The sequence below is a fragment of the Anarhichas minor genome, unplaced genomic scaffold (genome assembly GCF_050575085.1).
Source record: "Anarhichas minor isolate MPS153535 unplaced genomic scaffold, ASM5057508v1 ptg000014l, whole genome shotgun sequence".
Lineage (NCBI taxonomy): Eukaryota > Metazoa > Chordata > Actinopteri > Perciformes > Anarhichadidae > Anarhichas > Anarhichas minor.
Genome location: NW_027466460.1, coordinates 15,882,803 through 15,901,305, shown reverse-complemented (window position 1 = coordinate 15,901,305; position 18,503 = coordinate 15,882,803). Strand labels below are relative to the sequence as shown.

General features: G+C 45.3%; 2 protein-coding genes and 2 long non-coding RNA genes across 5 annotated transcripts in view; 2 read left to right on the top strand and 2 right to left on the bottom strand.

Annotated features, from left to right (window-relative positions):
• Positions 1-3,911: 3,911 nt before the first annotated feature.
• Positions 3,912-12,314, bottom strand: zbtb45 (zinc finger and BTB domain containing 45). 2 transcript variants are annotated; one of them, XM_076091764.1, is made up of 6 exons: positions 12,030-12,314; positions 9,670-10,987; positions 9,189-9,320; positions 7,056-7,196; positions 5,017-5,284; positions 3,912-4,809 (listed from the first exon to the last, which is right to left on the bottom strand). In XM_076091764.1, exons 2-6 carry the CDS (start codon positions 10,720-10,722, stop codon positions 4,397-4,399), a joined length of 2,007 nt encoding a protein of 668 aa, XP_075947879.1. In that variant the 5' UTR covers positions 10,723-10,987; positions 12,030-12,314; the 3' UTR covers positions 3,912-4,396. The 2 variants fall into 2 exon arrangements, with proteins under 2 accessions (XP_075947879.1, XP_075947880.1); XM_076091765.1 differs by having other exon boundaries at positions 9,670-10,984.
• Positions 11,815-15,650, top strand: LOC142949940 (uncharacterized). The gene is made up of 3 exons (XR_012954114.1): positions 11,815-12,127; positions 12,750-12,850; positions 15,402-15,650. It is a non-coding gene; the product is annotated as an uncharacterized LOC142949940 (long non-coding RNA).
• Positions 13,572-18,503, bottom strand: part of LOC142949893 (hexokinase-1-like) — an 18,078-nt gene continuing 13,146 nt past the window's right edge. The window contains exons 14-18 of the mRNA XM_076091759.1: positions 17,504-17,603; positions 16,572-16,755; positions 16,321-16,476; positions 15,391-15,624; positions 13,572-14,777 (exon numbers count right to left, since the gene is read on the bottom strand). Of these exons, the coding sequence (XP_075947874.1) occupies positions 14,624-14,777; positions 15,391-15,624; positions 16,321-16,476; positions 16,572-16,755; positions 17,504-17,603 (828 nt within the window). The 3' untranslated portion in view covers positions 13,572-14,623. The remainder of the gene's footprint in view (positions 14,778-15,390; positions 15,625-16,320; positions 16,477-16,571; positions 16,756-17,503; positions 17,604-18,503) is intronic.
• The window catches only part of LOC142949939 (uncharacterized), a 21,164-nt gene continuing 18,350 nt past the window's right edge, over positions 15,690-18,503 (top strand). The window contains exons 1-2 of the long non-coding RNA XR_012954112.1: positions 15,690-15,719; positions 16,338-17,699. This is a non-coding gene — a long non-coding RNA (uncharacterized LOC142949939). The remainder of the gene's footprint in view (positions 15,720-16,337; positions 17,700-18,503) is intronic.

The following is an 18,503-nucleotide window of genomic DNA, read 5'->3' as shown; positions in this document are numbered from 1 at the left end:
TTGACTTAAATCAGGCAAAATGTGATCAACTAATAAATAAAGGAGAATTTGGTCAAACTTAAGGTGGAAACAGTTTGTGACAGTTGAACATTTGAAGTTCAATAAGTCTGTATTTGATAAGGAGTGACAGGACTACTGAGGTATGACTCGCACACACAGGCCCTGTCTTCTATACTTGTGAGGACACTCATTGACATAATGTCTAAGCCTTAAACCTAATTCTGAGCTGAACCTTAAAACCACGTCTGAACCCTCAAACTAAAACCTCTGAAGTCTGTCCCAAAGGGAGGAGCGCGTCCTCACTCTCACAGTCTAAATTGTTCTCACAAAGATAGATGTACAAGTAAACACACACACACACACAGACACACACACACACACACACTTCAACGTTGATGGAAAAACATAAAATAAAAAGTCCAGTCTGTGACGAGGAGCTGGCTTGGAGCCATAGAAGACTTTTTATTTGGAGAAAGAAATCTTTGAAATCATTCATTTTTAAAATTCAATTAATTCATCGAGTACGACATCCAAGTTCTCAGAAAAAGTTTAAATCATGCCTTTAGTCTTTTTATACATAAAAGATGTGGTTTTACGATGACAGGTGATTTTTTTTTTTTTATTATAAAATGACAGTTTCTTCTTCTTCTGACATATTTAACCTCTGTTAAAAGAAATATTAATGTAGAAAAACAAGTATCAACCTCCCTCCCGTTAACACAAAAAACAAAAAAAGGCATAACACAGTACGTTACAATGCGCTGACATGGCTTTAAAGCACACATATTACAGTACTGTACAAGGGTCCGCCTCAGACAATATGCGCCAAAACCACCGCCGAGGATAGATCAACGCCGCTCACTCACCAAACCCAGACCGCAGCTCGCCGTCGGCAACTGAGGTAAATATTTCAGAAAAAACAAAAAGCACCAAAAAGGTTTTGGCGTTGAATTTTTTTTACATGTAGCTTATAACCAACAGTGAGTCGGAGGAACTTCAGTCCAGCTTCTCCTGAACTCTTTTGTTTTAATCTGTTTTCCTCCACAAAGCGCTGCTGCTGCTGCTGCTGCTGCTGCTGCTGCCAGGCCCGCTCAGAGCAAATAAGCAGCTTTCTTCCACATTTAAAAAACGGGACATTTAATGTCAATATTTATGTCTTTTTTTTTTATAGTGAAATCCAGACGAAAAGGATTTCTTTTTTTTTTTTTGCTGGATTCACTCTTTTAAATGAAAATACGTCTCGATTAAAGTGATGTTTTGGTCAAATCATGTCAATTAGAAGGGGCTCACGAAGCTTAAGTAAACTACCGAGTATCATTTAATGCTTCGACTTACAAACATTAAGGGAAATGAGCAGAAAGCCGGCACACACGAGGTCCTTAAGATCACCTTTTAGGTGGAAGAAAGAAAAGGGGAAACAATCTCAGGCCAAATACTTTAGAGGACGACGTCGTCGTCTAGATCTAAGGAACATGATGTGCAAACTGAATTGTGCATAGAGATCAAATTGTAATAAATATTAAAGTGATAATTAACATTATCACCAGTTTGACTTTGTCAAGACTTGTCGGGGGGTGATTGTACATTTTCATGATTAATTTAGTTTTACTAAAACGTTTTTTTTCTTTATATAGTGCTGCAAGAAAAGCTGTTATTGGGTTGTTTTTAAGCAACAAACACTTCCCGTTTGTTATTAACCAGAGCCCCGAGAGACAAACAACCAAACACACAGTAAAGATCCTGATAGAAATCATTGACTTGTCAGTTATTCGACGTCCTCTGAATGGCTCTTTCACTTTACAAGGTTTCTTTTTTAGGTTTTTTAAAAATGTTCTGCATCAAAGAATCACATGAGCAACAAATAACAAAACTGAGCGTCATAGCGATGTACAGGAATTTTTTTTCTTTTTTTTGTTTTTACATAGAAGTACTTTCGTTAAAGTTTTTGAAAAAAAAAAAGTAAACGGATCTATCGTAGCTTTTAGTTGTCACTGTTTCTTCGTTTGTAGCTTAAAAGATGTGAAGCATAATGCCTGTCTTTGGACCACCGAGGTAATTGTAGGTGTGTGTGTGTGTGTGTGTGTGTGTGTGTCCGTGTGTGTGTGTGTAAAACATGCTGAAACGTTTCACAAACATTTCAAAAGAGAAAATAGTGTCCCTCCGAGCCGCCGGGGGCTCGTCCTGGTTCGAGGTATATGATCCTGGGGCCGAGCAGTGCCGCCTGTGGAAAATGTTACAAAGCTGTCTGATGGATGATGGTGAGTTTCAATCACACTGCTATGCATCTCGCCGCCGCCTCCTCCTCCTCCTCCCTCCTCCTCCTCCTCCTCCCTCCCTGCTGTAGTCTCACTCTGCTCAGACTACTCTCCTTCTTCATCCAATCGTTCATCAACAACCTTCTTTGTCACCCTGGTTTGCTCATGAAAAGCGCCGGGGCTCCATTCACATTCAATTCAGTTAATTCAGGAATTCTCTTTAATATTAAAAAAAACAAACGCGGGAAAGAAACTTTTCCAGCAACGAGGCTCTTAAGGTGCGTTTGAACTGACTGGGGAAGCATTATTTACTATAATAATTTGTTTTTAGCTACAAATGGACGACGAATGTGACAGTGAGACAAACTCAAATCATTATTTCTTTCTCTTATTTTCTGCTTTGGGGATTTGTTGCTTAAGTTAAAACATTTTCAACTCTCGTAAATGCAAATCTTTCGTCGTGAGTTTTAAGTTGTGTTCAGTCAGAGACACCTTCAAATAAAAACTGCTAAAAATTGTTTTAAAAAAGGTCCATGTTTAAGTGCTCTATTAGTGCTATTTATTCTATTCTTTACGTAGTCGTCGTGACGTCACCCACTGACGTTTTGATGCCTCAAGTTCGGCGTTTTGGTCGTCGCCATCTTGACTTTTTGCAACCAGTGAACAGGAAGTGACCATATTTGGACTGTGGAGGAGTGACGTAGAGACGCCGTATCGGCTCTGGTAGAGGTAGCGACCTGTCAATCACAGTAAGCCCCGCCCTAAAGCATACCCTGCTTTATGGTCTGTTTGACTCTAAATGGACCATAATGTACTAAATGAACATCATGCTGTGTTGAAGAAGACTTGAAACTAGAGATTGAGACCATAAACTCATGTTTACAATGTTTACTGAGGTAATAAATCAAGAGAGAAGTAGAGTCATTTTCTCATAGACTTCTATACAACCAGAGGAGTCGCCCCCTGGTGGACACTAGAGAGAATGCAGCTTTAAGACACTTCTGCTTTGACGTCACTTTTCAGAACCGATGGTTGCCGCCTGGTCGTACCGCTTGTCAGTGTCACATTTGGCCCAGGCAGCCAATCAAGATCAAGCACAAGGCTGGTTTTACTACTTTAATACTTCCTTCCTGTTTTGATGTGGTAGGAACGGACGAAGGCAAATGCAGGCGTTTTTTTTAAACTACGATGAACTATATCATTTCTTTCCCTCCTCCTCATCCAACAGCAAGAGCTCGACGTTTGCTTCTAGATAAAAGGATGTTGGTAGTGTGTGACCCGGTCAGTCATGTAGTGTGAAAAACCACGACTTCAAGACTCCGGCTTGCAAAACAGGAAGTTGTGTAGTGTGGAAAAAGAACCGCAATTTGAGGACATGAAAAGTCGTAAACTTTGCGCGAGACAAGCTAACGTTAGCGTTAACATTAGCACGGGGTTGTAAACAAACTCTACTTCCACACATTTGATGTCATGCACCTTCAGATGAGACGCTCAGCAGGACTGAACGAACTCCAAATGTTTACTTGAATTAAATGAATTGAGAGTGAAGAAGACCCTGCACCCCCCCCCCCCCCCTCCTCACCCTTCCCCTTATTTTCCCTAACTTGCATCTCCATATTTCCCATAATCCCCCCCCCACCTCCACCTAGAGACCCTACGACCCCCCCCCCCCCCTTGCCCACTCCCAAACCGGCTCAGTGTTCCTGACCTCTTTGGTGACTCTCTGGTGTCTGTGAAACAGGGTTCCTACACATTCTCCATTACAAAAGTCACCCAAAGAACAATAAACAAAAACATCTTTTGGGCTGGATTTTGGATGGCTGTTCAAGAACGTGTGCGATTGTTCGTTAGGGCAACAAACGTCACAACGCAGGAAGTGACCACGCCTACTTAAGATGGGTTTCTTCAGAGGGAACAACTTTTTTATTTACAAATGTTTCTACGATTTTTGTGCAATTTCAAAACTCCTTTCAAATTTACATAATTGTCAAACTGTAGGAACCCTGATTGAAGGTGTCGTTAAGCCAAAACAATGGGGACCCACCAGAACAGAAGATCAACAAGGCTGTTAGGACCAAATTAGTGTTGGTTTAAGGAATGGGCCCACTAACCTCCCCCTGTACCCCCCCCTCCCCCCCTCTCTAGGTGGAGGAAGCTCCGTGGCTGGGCATGTTGGCCATGCTGCCGACCATGCCGGCCGCGCCAGCCATACCTGAGGGCCCTCCCAGAGCCGGAGGACTGTGCTTGTTAGGTGAGGTCATGTCGGCTCCACGCCCCTGGCCTTGGCCCTGCGGGACGTGGTGGGCGTGCTGCAGGGCGTGGCGCTCCAGCAAGGTGCGGTGGGTGAAGGCCCGTTGGCACACGTTGCACTGGAAGGTGCGCTCGGCACGGTGGGTGCGCATATGCACGTTGAGCGAGCTCTTCTGGGTGAAGCGCTTGCCGCACATGGAGCACTGGAAGGCCCTGACGCCAGTGTGCACCACCATGTGTTTGAGGAGGTAGTCGCGCAGGGAGAAGGAGCGCCAGCAGATGGAGCACTGATGAGGTTTCTGACCTGGAGGGACAAGTGTGAACAGACAGACACACAGCGTGAACGAAGACAAAGCAGTCACTCTATCTGAATCAGTCATTGGTATTATTAGAGATGTCCTGATAAGTTTTACTGACGATCGTTATCTGCATTCATGTGTTTCTAGTCTCTGATCATGTCACATTGTGAACAACCAATCGGTGTTCAAACCAACAGGAGGAGAGCTCTCACCGGAGTGGATGAACATGTGCTTGCTGTAGTTCTTCCTGGAACGTAAAGATTTGCCACAGTGCGTGCAGTCGAACGAGGTCTCGGATCCCTGGGAGGAAGGGGAGGGGCCTGTGGTGGAGGCGGAGGGAGGCGGGGCCGGGGTCATCGGCGCCGGAGGCGGAGCCTGCTGAGGGGGCTCGGTCCCCGCCATGCTGTCAATCCCACCCATGGGCCCGCCCACATAGAAAGGAGCTGGCTGCGATTGGCTCACTGGGTACTGGAAGAGAAGCTGAGGACGAAAAACAATGAAATATCTCTCTTTACTAGAATATAAGTGACAATGAACTACGGATCTTTAGATATACGTTTGAGTATTTTTCTATACAGATATGACATCTTTTGTCCCGTTTTGCTCTTTGTTTAGTACACTGCGTTGTATTTATATTCTATATCCACAGTAATGATGATAGAACTATATTCTGAAGGAAAGGACCAGTTGAAGCTTAGGTCCTCTACTGTGTGGCCCTCTACAGTAATCTACACGATATCCAGAGCATCAATAGAGCAGCAAACAACCATCGGCGATGTTAAGCCGTAGTGGATCCATGTCTACCTGAGCATGTTACCATCCAAGCCGCCGGCTATGTTGTACTTTTACATCGACATATGTGTCTTTGTGTTTTAAAAACACTTTCAAAAAGAGAAAAACAAGATACGTTTAAAAGCTATTACAGAAGAGTGAATAAATGACAGCACAGTGAATAAACAATACACTACATTCAAACATACCGTGGCAAATAATATTAGTGACAAAGTCGATAAAACTGTGTCGGCGATAAGGGTGTAAGAAAATATCGATACACCCGAGTATCGCGATATTACGCGAGGTGACATTGTATCGATTGTCAAAAACACTTTTGATTTAATTCTCAGTGTACGAGCAGCGCTATAAAGCTCCACGTTACCTGTACCGGTTCTGATTGCATCATTATTTTAACTATTTTTTACTAATTTCTGCATATGGGTCTTGGTGCACGGTGTGCTCTTTATGACAGTTTTCCTTAAATAAGATTTTAGTAAAAGTTATAAAAAAGTTGCAATATATCGGCGTACTTACAGTATCGCAATATATTGAAGCGTAACCGCTGAATCACGATACGGACTCACAGCCTCAGTAGCGTGTTCTTTTGTGTCATCTCATCACAAAGACTGTGAGACATCTGTCTTCCAGAAAGCATCTCAACACGCCCTCGTTTCTTTGAGATGCAGTGAATGTCTCCTGAGGGTAAAACCCGTCATTCCTTCATGGTTAACCGATCTGCAGCCTAACGACCTTGTGATATTTCAACCTGTGATTTCTCCGATTCATTTTAACCGTTTTTTGTAACGGTCGTAAAGTTGTCTTAGTTTTATTGCGTCATAGAATATCTTTGAGAACTGCTGTTTGTTCAGCTTGTACTGCATTTGTTCTGTGAAAGCTTTTACACAAGTTCTTTACCTAGATTAAAGAACATTTACATTATTTTAAAAGTAACACCGTATCTTTTTTATGAGACATTCTTCTTAGATTTCTAATATATATATATATGTCCTAAATAATGTAACTTATGAACTGAACGTTCTATTCATTCTGCACATTCAATCACTCCGTATTCTGTTGGCACGATAAAACAAGATGCCGGAGAATGATCTGACATTGTTTAGCTTTAATTAAACTTATTTTTTATTCTTGAAGTCCAAAAAAACAACAAGTCACATTTAGTCAAATTAAGAGACTTTCTTTGAATGTTGTCTCGGCATAAACACACGTATCCTTGAGAAATAAATAATAATAATAAAATAAAATAAATAAACAAATAAATAAATAGGAGAGTTTTTAAGAAATAAACTACCCTTAAAGTGAGCACACAGAGCAATTCAAAAGTGTGTCGGTGTCAAGAATAGTAGCTCTGTAGCCGTCACTCTGGTGCCGACTTTGACAAGACGTTTTGACATTTCGTAATTGCAGCGCGGCTTAAACGTAATCCCGGCGTTTGATACGAGCCGCTGAGCACACCGACCTGGTTGTTGATGGACTGCGTGGTCGGAGGCGGAGTCAGAGGCTTGTTGACCCTTCCTCTGGGGTTGAAAGCCATGGCCTGAGGAGGCTCGCTCTGGGGCCAGAAACTCTCCGAAAACACACCCTGCTCATCGTAGAAGTCCTGAAACATCAAAACGCACACACACACACACACACACACGCACACACACAGACACACACACGCCGACGTGATTAAAAAGGTCCAGGCAGACATTTCTCAGCTCGGAAAGAACTCTTGACGACACCCGTTTTCTGTGCTCCTCACGTGGCTTCAGTTCAACGCTGGCTGAGAGGAGACACGTACGACCCTGTGCATTTAAAGTCTGTTAGTGCTCAGGTTCAGTTCATCTTGAACGCTTACCTGCTCCATAGGTGGAGATCCTGCCCGTCTCTGTGCAGAAAGAAACAAATCCATAACACATCTTTAGTTCTGCACTGTGTCTCCTCTCAGGTGCAAATACGTACAGACCACATCCTATGCATGCAGGAGTGCATACATTGGAAAGATAAAACTCTCACAGAGCGGTCCGACCTGCCGAGCTACATTTCTGTCAAAAGAGCAGTTTGAGATCACATGAGAACACCGGCAGGGTGGAGCTCGTCTAATGTAAAGGAGCAGGAAGTCCCGACGCGAAGTCCTGTTTTGTTAGGCTGGTGGAGTTTAACCAGGCACGCAGCAGAAGGCAGTATGGATTAAAGATCTCACGTACGGTCCGTGTGATGTCACAATAGTGAGATGCATGATGTATTTTCTGGAAAGTTATGAGGAAAGCAGAAAAATAAAGAAAGAAAAATGTCTGTTTTGGTTTAATTGACAGCATTAAAAACCCATAAACTCACTTCATCGTGCTAATATAAAGCTAAGAATCCAATGTTGTAATAAAGCAGCATATGCAACATTTCCACCTGGTATTACCATGTGACCCGACTGTTTCACCTGATTTACAAAACGCAAGCTGCGATTTGCAACATGAGACCTGCGAACAAACCCGGATGCTCCTCCTGAAAGAAGGCAATCGGAAAAGAAGTACGAGTTCAGCATTTGTCGATTTTGACGGACAGATGGCAGCAGGAGGCGGAGTTATGTCACCTTTCCGCACGTCATTAACATCTAAACATCGAGATCCACGCGTCCCCCATCGCGTTCGGCAAGCATGTGAACCGTAGATTATTTACACAGTTTAACCATCACAGTGTGAAATAACGGTTTACAGACGATCGTTCAGGCCGATATTCAGTAAAATATGCGATGAGGACGTCGACATTTGCGCTTTCTGTTCGCCGATCTCTGATAATGTTAAATTCTAAACAACCAATCTGTGCTGAACTCAGGAGGAGAGCTAGTAACGTTAGCAGCACCGCTACGGTTCTGTTTAGTTACATTGTGATGCGTTCAGGCTCTGTTCAGTGAAGACGAGTACCGGACGAAGGTAAGTTATAACGTTATCATGATGAGTTCACATGTAATCTGTAAAATGTAGTGTTGGTGAGAAACTTGAATAAATCCAGATGTTTGAAGGAGATGTTTTCACAGTAATATTAAATAGAAATTACAGATAAATGATGAGCTGTTTAACATGCGATGCTAATTTATTTCCCATAGTCTGTGCTGAGATACGAAAGTCACGTGAACAAAAGAGCAGAATTGAGAAAATGCAGAAGATTCGATTATATCGAGCAGCGCCGGGTTGAGTGGCACGACGAACACGTCTTAACCTCCCAAATTGAGCGGGTTGTTCCGTTTCCGCTCTCGATCTCGTACTGCAGCACTTTGTGAGAGAACTGACAGGCAAAGAGCTGAATCCTTCTGACGGTGTGGCAGATGTTGCTTGTGTAGTCTGCAGGGTACAGCAGGCTGCGGCATAAATCCACTCCTCCGTGTTTCTCCCCCCCCCCCCCCCCTCACTCCCTCTACTTATTTCAAGACTTGTGACAGAAATGCTGAGAATACATTTTACACAATGAAGTAATTTTGAAAGTTTCCTTCTGAAGCATTTTTCAGTCACTCGTTACCTTAAAATCGAGGCTCAGCCATGTTGATTTATGCTCTGAATGTTCTGCAAACGTTCCTTCTTTTACCAGTTTAAAGAAGTCTTCTACGAGTTAAACCCACCTGCCCGAAGCCGGCCATGGATTCCTGGGAGCCCTCCTGTCCGACCCGTCTCTGGTCCTCCAAGGTGTAGACGGACCCATCTGGGTCCTGAACCCCTTCATCTTTCACCACCACTCCTTCTCCTCCCAGCACCTACAGAGAACATTTTTTGGTTTGTTTTCAAATTTAAAGTAGTAAAGAAACGACGTTCATAGAAACAAAGCGGCGGCAGCTAAAAAGAGATCAAACCGACCCGGCTACAGGCGCCGATGAGTTTAGCGACCTACAGTCAATATGCAGAAGTCCATCGAGCACCAACGAGGAGATTATGGCCGAAGTTCAGACGAGAGCTTCTCAGAAACATCTCAGCGATATATACGCCAATGCAGTGCGAGAAGAGGGGAAAAGCAGCAAAAAGAAAAAGGAAAGCAAACCGTTGCAGCTCCGCATGCCTGAAAGCTGTTACCATGGCAACCCTTCCCCTTATCATCCCCCCCCCTACCTGGAGTCTTAGCGGCTGCCTCTGCTTGCGGCTGTGGCTCGCCCCCCTGTCTCTCCCCCGCTCCCTCCCGTCCAGGTCCTCCTCCTCGCTGTACCGGTCCATCCCCACCAGGTCGTCGGCGAGGTCGGTGGCGTTGCCGCCGCGGAGGCTGTCCCTGCCGATGCTGTCCACGCTGCCCACGCCGGAGCTGCAGCCCGCCGAGAGGTTCCCCGTGCTGCTGGTGCCGGCTCCGTTGGCCGTCTGCGCCAGCAGGTCTCGGAGCTTGTACCTGACGTCCTGAGTGCAGCTGGAGCTCTGCTTCATGAGGATTGCGCCGGCCCCAGAGCCCAGTCCGTCGCCGCCGCACATGGAGCCGGGGACCATGTCGCCCAGCGCCATCAGACTCACGGTGTTGGCCTGCTCCATCGGGCCCGGGCCGCTCTCACTGACGCTGGCACCCCCCAACCCCCCTCCCATGTTGCTAGACCCGCATTCAGCCATGAAGTTGGGGAAGTTTGCGTAACCTCCACCCCCACCAACAGAACAGCTCCCACCGCTGCCGCTCTCTCTTCCTTTCCCCCCGCCGCGCTCTTCTTGTTTTGGGAGAACTCCTCCGAGCATCCCTCCTCCTGCCGCTGCCGCTGCCGCCGCTGCTGCTGCGGCTGCTGCCGCAGCCGCCGCCGTTGCCGCCGCCTTCCTCTGAGAGATGATCTGGGTGCACTCGTCGATGACCGTCTTGATCTGCAGGATGCTGGCAGCGGTGAGGATGCAGAGGGCCTGCGACTGCAGAACCACCAGCGAGCCGCTGTACATGAAATCCACCAGCTGCTTCACGGTTTCGGCAGGCACCAGCGGCGGCACGGAGATTTCAGAGTGACCCAGCAGCAGCTTGTCCTGGAAGAAGGGGCTGCCGGCTGCCAGGACGCAGGCGTGGGCGCGTAGCGACGCATCGTGTATCCGCACGGTCACGTCGCAGAAGAGGCCCTCGCGCCGCTGCGTGCGCAGGGCTTCCAGCACCGACTGGCTGGAGTTGTGGAGGTGGATGTAGTGCACGGTCTCGGTGCCGGACACCATGGCGGGAGGCGGCGAGTCGCTGGGTACCGGGTGGGAGTGGGGGTGGGGGTGGGGGTGGGGGAGTAGGTGTCTGGGGTTTTGCGTCAGCTTGAGGGATAAGGAGGACAGGGAGGGAAACGGGTACAGTGCATGGGCCACGGTGGGTCCGCGTCTCCTTCAAACAGTCATGAGTCCAATGGAGGCTTCAAGTGTGTGAGGAGCTGCCTTGGTTGCCCTGAGAGGGATGGACGTTTCCACCAGCTTCACTGTCCCCGTTACAATCCTGCTGAAATAAGTCACAATGAGAGGGAGTTAACACTAGACAGTTGTATTAAATACTACAGCAATCAACATAATCACCAGCAATTTTTGAAAGTTGATTAATTAGTCATTTATGAAGCATCGATTCCCTGATTCCAGGCAGGGATGTGCTTCTTATTTGCTTTGCTCGACTACAAATTGAACATATTTGTGTTTTGGACTGCTGGTAAGACCAACAGGGAAATAGTGTTGAACGTTTTTTTCACTGCTGAATTGATCCATTAATCCAACAAACACTCAATGCTAATAATCACCACATTTTGCTCACTGGTTTTGTGTCTTTTCAGTCACACACAGCTGTGGCTGAAGGTGACAACCGAGAAGCTGCTAATGAACCATCAATTAAGTCGCGTGCGTGCGTCCATCATCTGGAACACCTGCTTTAGCTGGACACATATGACATGCACGAGTCCCAAACAGCTCCTCTCGGGTCAGTTTATTTTGGCTTATTCTGCTCAGCTGGTGTCCGGTTAACGCGACACCCCAAAAAAGATAATTTTAACCGATAACGTCACTTAAAAAAAACAAGACGCACGAGGAGTGAGGAAATAGAAGCCGTTAAGCTCATGTAACTAGGTTACCGACCGGCCGAACGTTAGCTGCACAGCAACAAGAGGTTAACGGTGACGGAGCTAACGTTAGCTTAGCGTTAGCTTGTTGACATTAGCCGCTCAGCTCGAAATCTGTACGAAATGTCCACGTTTCTACCCGAAAACTGGGCGTCAACAGTGACCTAAAATAAAAGATGTCGAATGGAAAGTGGCAACGTGCCTGGCACAACATAAAAGCCCCCCCCCACACACACACACACACACCACGCTCCAACGCGATGCTAACCTAGCTCGATTACTAGCTAAAAATTGCATAAGAAAACAACTAGTTAAGTTAGCATGCCAGCTAACAGGCAGCCACCACCTTTTTTCTTTCTTTCCTGTACAGAGCGCGTTAACGAGACGCTCAGGTAGTCGATCGTGTCATCGTGTGTTGGTTTAATCGTGACTACATACCTGCTGTGTGCAGTGACAGCTCGGCGCTTCTTTTTTTTTTAGTTTCAGGCAGATGGATGCAGCAGGAAGAAGCCCTCAGTACAACGCAGCCCAACCTGGTGGGAGCTGGAAACAAACATGCACACACACACACACACACACACTCGCAGACTCACACATGCATACTGTACAGAGAGAGGCACACAAAAGCTAAACCGTCCCGCTAATATTACATGTACATGCTGTGCCTCTCTCACATTAATACACAAGAGACTCACACCCTTTGAAAAAAAAAAATTAAAGAAGAAAAGTGTGACGAATGCCTGCACACATTAACACGCAGACATCAGATGTGAATGCACGCAAAATGCATGCAAACGCACCTGTACACACCCACGCACACGCTGCAGGAAACATACTGTAACAAAAGGTCGATGCATGCAAACACTGGCTATTGTTTCAACTCTAATTTATACATTTGATTCAAATGTGTGTGTGTGTGCGTGTGTGTGTGTGTGTGTGTGTGTTACTCGTGGGGGAGTTGCATGAGCATACAAGGAAGAGAGAATTGATACAATATTTTAAATGCATTGGAAAAGTACAAAAGCAACAATGTAAGAAAAGACAAAGATTCCTATCAAAACAATAATGAAAACATTATTTTTTACAGATTTTAATGTTGGCTTGTGTGACTGTGTGTAAAGGCAGTGTGTGCATTGATTCATCTTCTCTGTGCTGTAGCCTTGTTCCGGGTGGATAAACTTCGGTGACAGCGGCAGCAGGTCTGGTGAACTCGGCACAGCGAGCTTCCAAGATCAGCTCGTACTTTTCAAGGACTCGAAGTGAGTACAATGCAGTACTGCAGAGACGAGGAATGTTTGGGATGTAATGTAAATGTTGAGTAAGAATCAAGTCGGTGCAGATCAAGGCACAAGAACGTGTCTGAGTAGATGTGCAATATCTGATAGACATAAAAACACTGAGCTCTTTTATCATTTTCTGACATCTAAAGTCTAAATTAGTATTTGTTTTATCTTTTTTATGTATAATGAAGGAACATTTCTTGGACCTTTGTCCACCTTCATCTGACAGAGTCACAAAGGATGAATTCTGCTTTTGCAGGCATTTAGTGGATTTTTATTTTTGTGTTGAAAGATTATATTTTGTCATTAGGTTGCCGTCAAGCTTATTTCTAGATCAAATCAAATCAGCTATATTTTCATTTGCACCCAGTTATGTTATCAACACCTTTTAATAGAAACGATAGCATTGATGGGGACAAGTCCCTCCATGACATAGTTAACAAGAAGCAGGGCGGAGTGTCTTCAGAAGACGTGTGGTGGAATTAGAAACAATTAGTTGTTGTTTGGTTGCATGTAAATATTTCTCTTAACCACCCCTCCACCTTAAAACAAATACAGATCTCAGATCTGTAGCCCGTATTGATATTAAAGCTGAGCTACAGACATCAACACCTCAATTAAGCTTAATTTAAAGCTAATTTATCTCCTCTTTAATCGAGTTCCCCTCCAGTATTACACACTTAAGAAAGACACACCAGGATTTACTCCACAACAAAATATAATTTAATGAATTCACTTTTCACCGTGTGGACCACAAATCTATATTAATGTAGAAAATAAAAGAAAACAATAAAGGAAAATGAGCCGGCAATCTCCTCCGTCTTAATGTAAGGCATGCAGTCTGCACAGAGCTGGGGACATTGAAAGCTACAGGTCGTTACAGCCGGACACACTGACGCTCAGCCACAAATACACACAAAAGCGCTCGTGTAGTATCCGCTCTTTTCTTCGGGCCCAATAAACATTTATTCTTTGCACAAACAATGAGTAGAAGTGGGATTCATCACAACACCAAAAGTATAGTAGTTCACAAATAGCAACGGGTTTACGCCTAACGCCTCCTCTAGCCTCCCACCTCTGGAGCAATAAATGGTACAGTGCTGCTGCGATACTTTTAACACGCGAGTTACATGGATAGGTACACAAAAAGGTGGTTAGTAGCCAAAGCACATTGCGTGAGCATGTTGCACAGAAATGAGGATGATTTGAGCAGCCGTGACTCAACCCTTTGCAGCGAGCCCTTTTTGGAACTGGTGTTCTGAAACCAGTGGAGCCCCTAAAGACGAGTTTCATCGTTCAGTGAGAACGACGACTTTCATCTGGAAGTTACGTTGAAATGCCGCTCTTGTAACTCTCGTATAAAAAGTGCCGACATTTTCCTGTCTATGGTGCAAAATCCTTATGACCTCTGGGATTCAAAGTGGCCTCAGCTATAGAAATACAATTATATATTTGCCTCCATATAAAAATAAAATTAGCAATACACAAATATTGCACACCTAATGAGTTTAGATTGATCAGTTTACTGACGAGCTGTTGAGGAAAATGTACAAACATGTAAATAATAAACCCTCTGATGTGGTATAAATAAATATTTTGATATTTAATTCCCTATTCATGCAGCATGACTCTCTGGCTGTGTGTGTGTGTGTGTGTGTGGGGGGGTGGGGTAGAGGTGGAGTCACGGCTGCCAATGGGAGATGGAGTTGGGCTGTGCGGTGGGTGAAGGTCTTGTGGAGCAGCAGGCGGTTCTCAGTGCTGCTGCTGCGCGTCCAGCTCTCTCTGGCGGCAGCCCACGGCAGTGATGAGGGCGGCCCCCTTGCCGCTGCCGTCCTCGGATAGCAGGAAGTTGACGTCACATTTTGGGGCGAGCTCCTTCACCGTCTGCTGGAAGATCCGCGAGAAGCTGAAGGGAGGAGAGCGACGGGAAACTGTGGTTAGGAGGCAGCTGTAGTCGAAGACAGGAGACGATGCTTTCTAGTACAAGAAGCAGCAAACATAGCTCTCAGTTGAGCTTCACAGCGAGGATGAGCAGAGCGAGGGCCTCATGAATGAAGTAGTACAAGGCTGTCTGGATCGCTGAGGATGAACTGGAGTTAAAGGAGCAGTCCAACTAATTCTAATGCTTAATAACACAGTCCCCCAGTAGCCCCCTTGATGTACAATGCAACTAAAGTCACAACCTTTTAGATGCTTTTGTGAAAGGGGCTGAAAATGCAGCACCAAATTTGGCGAATAACTTAACAGGTAGCGATGTACAGGACTGTTAAAAAGCAGTATGACGTAGAAACGGAGGTAGTAGAATGTAATTGAAACAGTTAAGCACCACAATTAATTTACTAATTGCTTCAGCTCCAGCTTTAATTCTTTTGGTAAGGGCTGACAATGTTGTTAGTGTGAAAAAGTGAAGCAGGTGCTATCCATGCTCGATACAAGAAAATTAAAAAGACACCCTTTGCATCCTGATGAAACTCAATATGAACTGCAGTGTCCTATTCTGTTCTCGTCCTGTGTCTTACTGTGGGTGCAGCTTGTAGAGCGTGCCGTCCACGCCCACGGTGACGTCCAGGTGGTCCAGTCCTCTGTTCTCACGGATCTTGTCCACCACAGCAGCCATCCCGGCTCCGCAGATCTGAGCCGCGCGGAGGGACACCGTGCCGCACACCTCCTTGACGATAATACTGTCATCGCAGGTGCTGTCGAGCCCCAGCTGCTGCAGGATCGCCCTGACCTGTAGCAGCGCCAGACGATCGCTGCGGAGCAGGAGGGAGGAGGGAGAGAGGGTGTCAGAGGTCAGCCAACAGCAGGAGAGTCACCGGATACCTCACAGCTGTTCCCAGAGGCTACGGTGGGCTTAAACAGTGTATAAACTGCAGTCGTCACACTGCGCCCCCTCCTCCTCTCGTACCTGGGTGTGTAATCCCCCTGGATGCTACTTTTCTGCTGCTTAAGCGTGTGCTGTTATGCGCTTATCCTCTCAACGTTTACCACAAATTCTACCACCAAATGGCCCCAAAAAAACGAGATATTTTACCTTTTAATTATGACAATATTTAGTAATGGACACAATAGGCTCAATGTCCCCTAAAGCGTTAAACCCTGAACCCTCAGGGACTCAATAGACATCGTGTGAGAGCTTGAAATAGTATAAATACGAATGAGACAGCACTTTGCTGCAACTTATCACGTTATCTTGAAAACATAACATGTTATGTACAGTTGTGGGTATTTGTTTTATACTTTTTACTCCCTGATTTGAACGTCTTCCAGGCTCTTTCCTCAAGAGATGAGAGGTCAAATACCATGTGCAGTTTTCTTTCAACCGGTAATCCCGTGTTTAACGTCACAAAGCTATGAATTGTGGGTAATTCCCTCAGACAAAGTGTTCATGAAGGGCTAAAAATGTCTGCGAGAGAGCCCTCTTAAACCCTCACGGGTGACTCACTCACCTCTCTATCTGTGACAGGAACTTTGTCTCGAAGATGCCCCTGGTCTTCAACGTCTCCGAGATTTGTCCCCGGAAGAGGAAGCCGCGCTTGGTCATATCAATCAAGATCTGCCTGACGATCTCGCCGAGGTACATGCCGCTGCACATCTTCTCATATCTGACACGCATAGGAAAGAGACGACGTTTAGGAAACCAAACACTAACTCAACAATATACAAAAGATGTAGTTTGATACTGGAGGTGCGTCTTCACCTTTGTTTGCCTTCGTTGAGCGAGTTGTCGTCCACCGCCTGGTCGTACTTCGTCCTGATGTCGTCCAGGCAGCCGTTGTCTCCGAACGCTCCCCACTCCATGTTGACGCACATGCGTCCCTCGTTCCCCTCCACTAGCTCGATGTTCTTTGCCTCTTCCATGTAGCAGGCGTTGCTGCCGGTCCCTGAGAGGACAAACGGCCCGTCAACCTCAAAAACCATGAGCGCTGCCTCAGACTTTGTTTTTAAACACACGAAGACATTTCTAACTGTAGGTCAGTGTTTCCTTTTGCTTCTGCAGATCAACATGAAAACAGAATATAACAAGAATGTATGTGAGTATACAAGTTCACTGTCTAATTATTCACCAATTACCTTAAATAGACAGTTCAGATGATATGAAGTGTGTGTGTGTGTGAGGTTCTTCTCCACAGTCAGGGTTCTACTACAGTAGATGAGTTTATAGAGACAGACAGGAGAACCAGCACGGGAGCAAAGTAATGTTCTGCTGAGGACGTATTTTAGACTCCGAAAAGAATCAACATCAGTTTAAGTGAACGTTATATTTAGAATGTTTTACCACTATACCTTGCTGTCAGACAGACCTTCCTGTCGGCTGTTATATCCATCTATGCTCTCTTCAAAGCCACCGGACTCCATTGACAAAAACAGTCATTTTTACCATGAAGAACATGGGAGTTGCTGGTCTACCGCTGCCTCCATCAGTTAGTTAGTTTGTGTAAAATTACTGTTTTAGTAAAAGCAGTCTTGTGGCTCTGAAGAGAGAACAGTTTCGTAGTGTCGTAGAACACTGACTGTGGAGGAGAACCTCATACAAACACACTTCTAAACATCTGAACTAACCCTTTTTTAATTTGACACAATCATTTTTTGGATTAAAATGTCTTTTTCTTCCTCGTGGTGTTAACTTACCTGCGATCAGTCCCACCTCACAGTTGGGTTCCTCGTACGCACAGGTCATCATCGTCCCCACCGTGTCGTTCACGATGGCGACCACATCCAGCTCAAACTCCTGAGGAGTGAAACCGCAGATAGACGTACGATGAAACGATGAAACGATGAAGCATTTCATATCCAGCAGTTGTTGGCTGAACTAACATCAGGCCCGGTAACTTTCCACACTGAACACAATGCAGTCCACTCACATTCCTAAACAAGCTACACAATGAAATACACAAGCTGTTTCAGAAAGCTGCACAAATTCAGCTCTGCAAACACACAAATTACATCTTCGGATCATCTTTGTCATCACTGTGCTACATCTGAGTTTTAAGAAAAGACCCCCCCCCCCCCCCCACACTGCAGACGCACAATCCTCCCCAGAATCTGAAAGTTGGTTTTCCAGGTGTTACGACATGCTCTTACAACCATAACAACACACGGCCTCAGTCCCGCACCGCTTTACCTCTCCGTTAATGACTAACAGTCACTTAATACTTACTGGGTTCTCCACCTGAAAGGGTGAAATCGATATAAGAAACTCAAGAGTGATGATGGAAAAAGCACAAAGCTGTTGTAATAATCAGAACCTAAACATGTTGTATTGATGAGCAGCTGTAGTGTGTATGTTGGGCCATAATAGGTGCTGTTAAGCTGTGGTTTTAAGTGTCTTTATGCTGAGCTTTAATAAATCAGTCAAAAGGTGTCGGTATGCCAGGATTAGCATGCATCCAGGAGATGTACGAGAACAACGAACGTTGTATTATTCCCATCTTTACGCATTACATTTCGAGTGGTCTGTTAGAGGTTTCCTTTGTCGTCCTGCAGTGTTTCAGCACAGGAAACATCCGGTCGGATCATACAGTGTGCAGATAAAACTCATCACACCAAAGGACTTTTATATCTGAGATCACTTAATCCCATTTAAAAACATCGCTACAGAGGTTTGTTGAAAGCCAGTCAGCCAGAGCTT

Coding starts and splice junctions, on each gene's coding strand:
- zbtb45 (XM_076091764.1), bottom strand. CDS start 10,722: ATGGTGTCCGGCACCGAGACCGTGCACTACATCCACCTCCACAACTCC. Junction 5,285..7,055: donor CGCAGTCCATCAACAACCAG/GTCGGTGTGCTC, acceptor TTTCGTCCTCAG/CTTCTCTTCCAGTACCCAGT. Junction 4,810..5,016: donor GCACATGTTCATCCACTCCG/GTGAGAGCTCTC, acceptor TTGTCCCTCCAG/GTCAGAAACCTCATCAGTGC.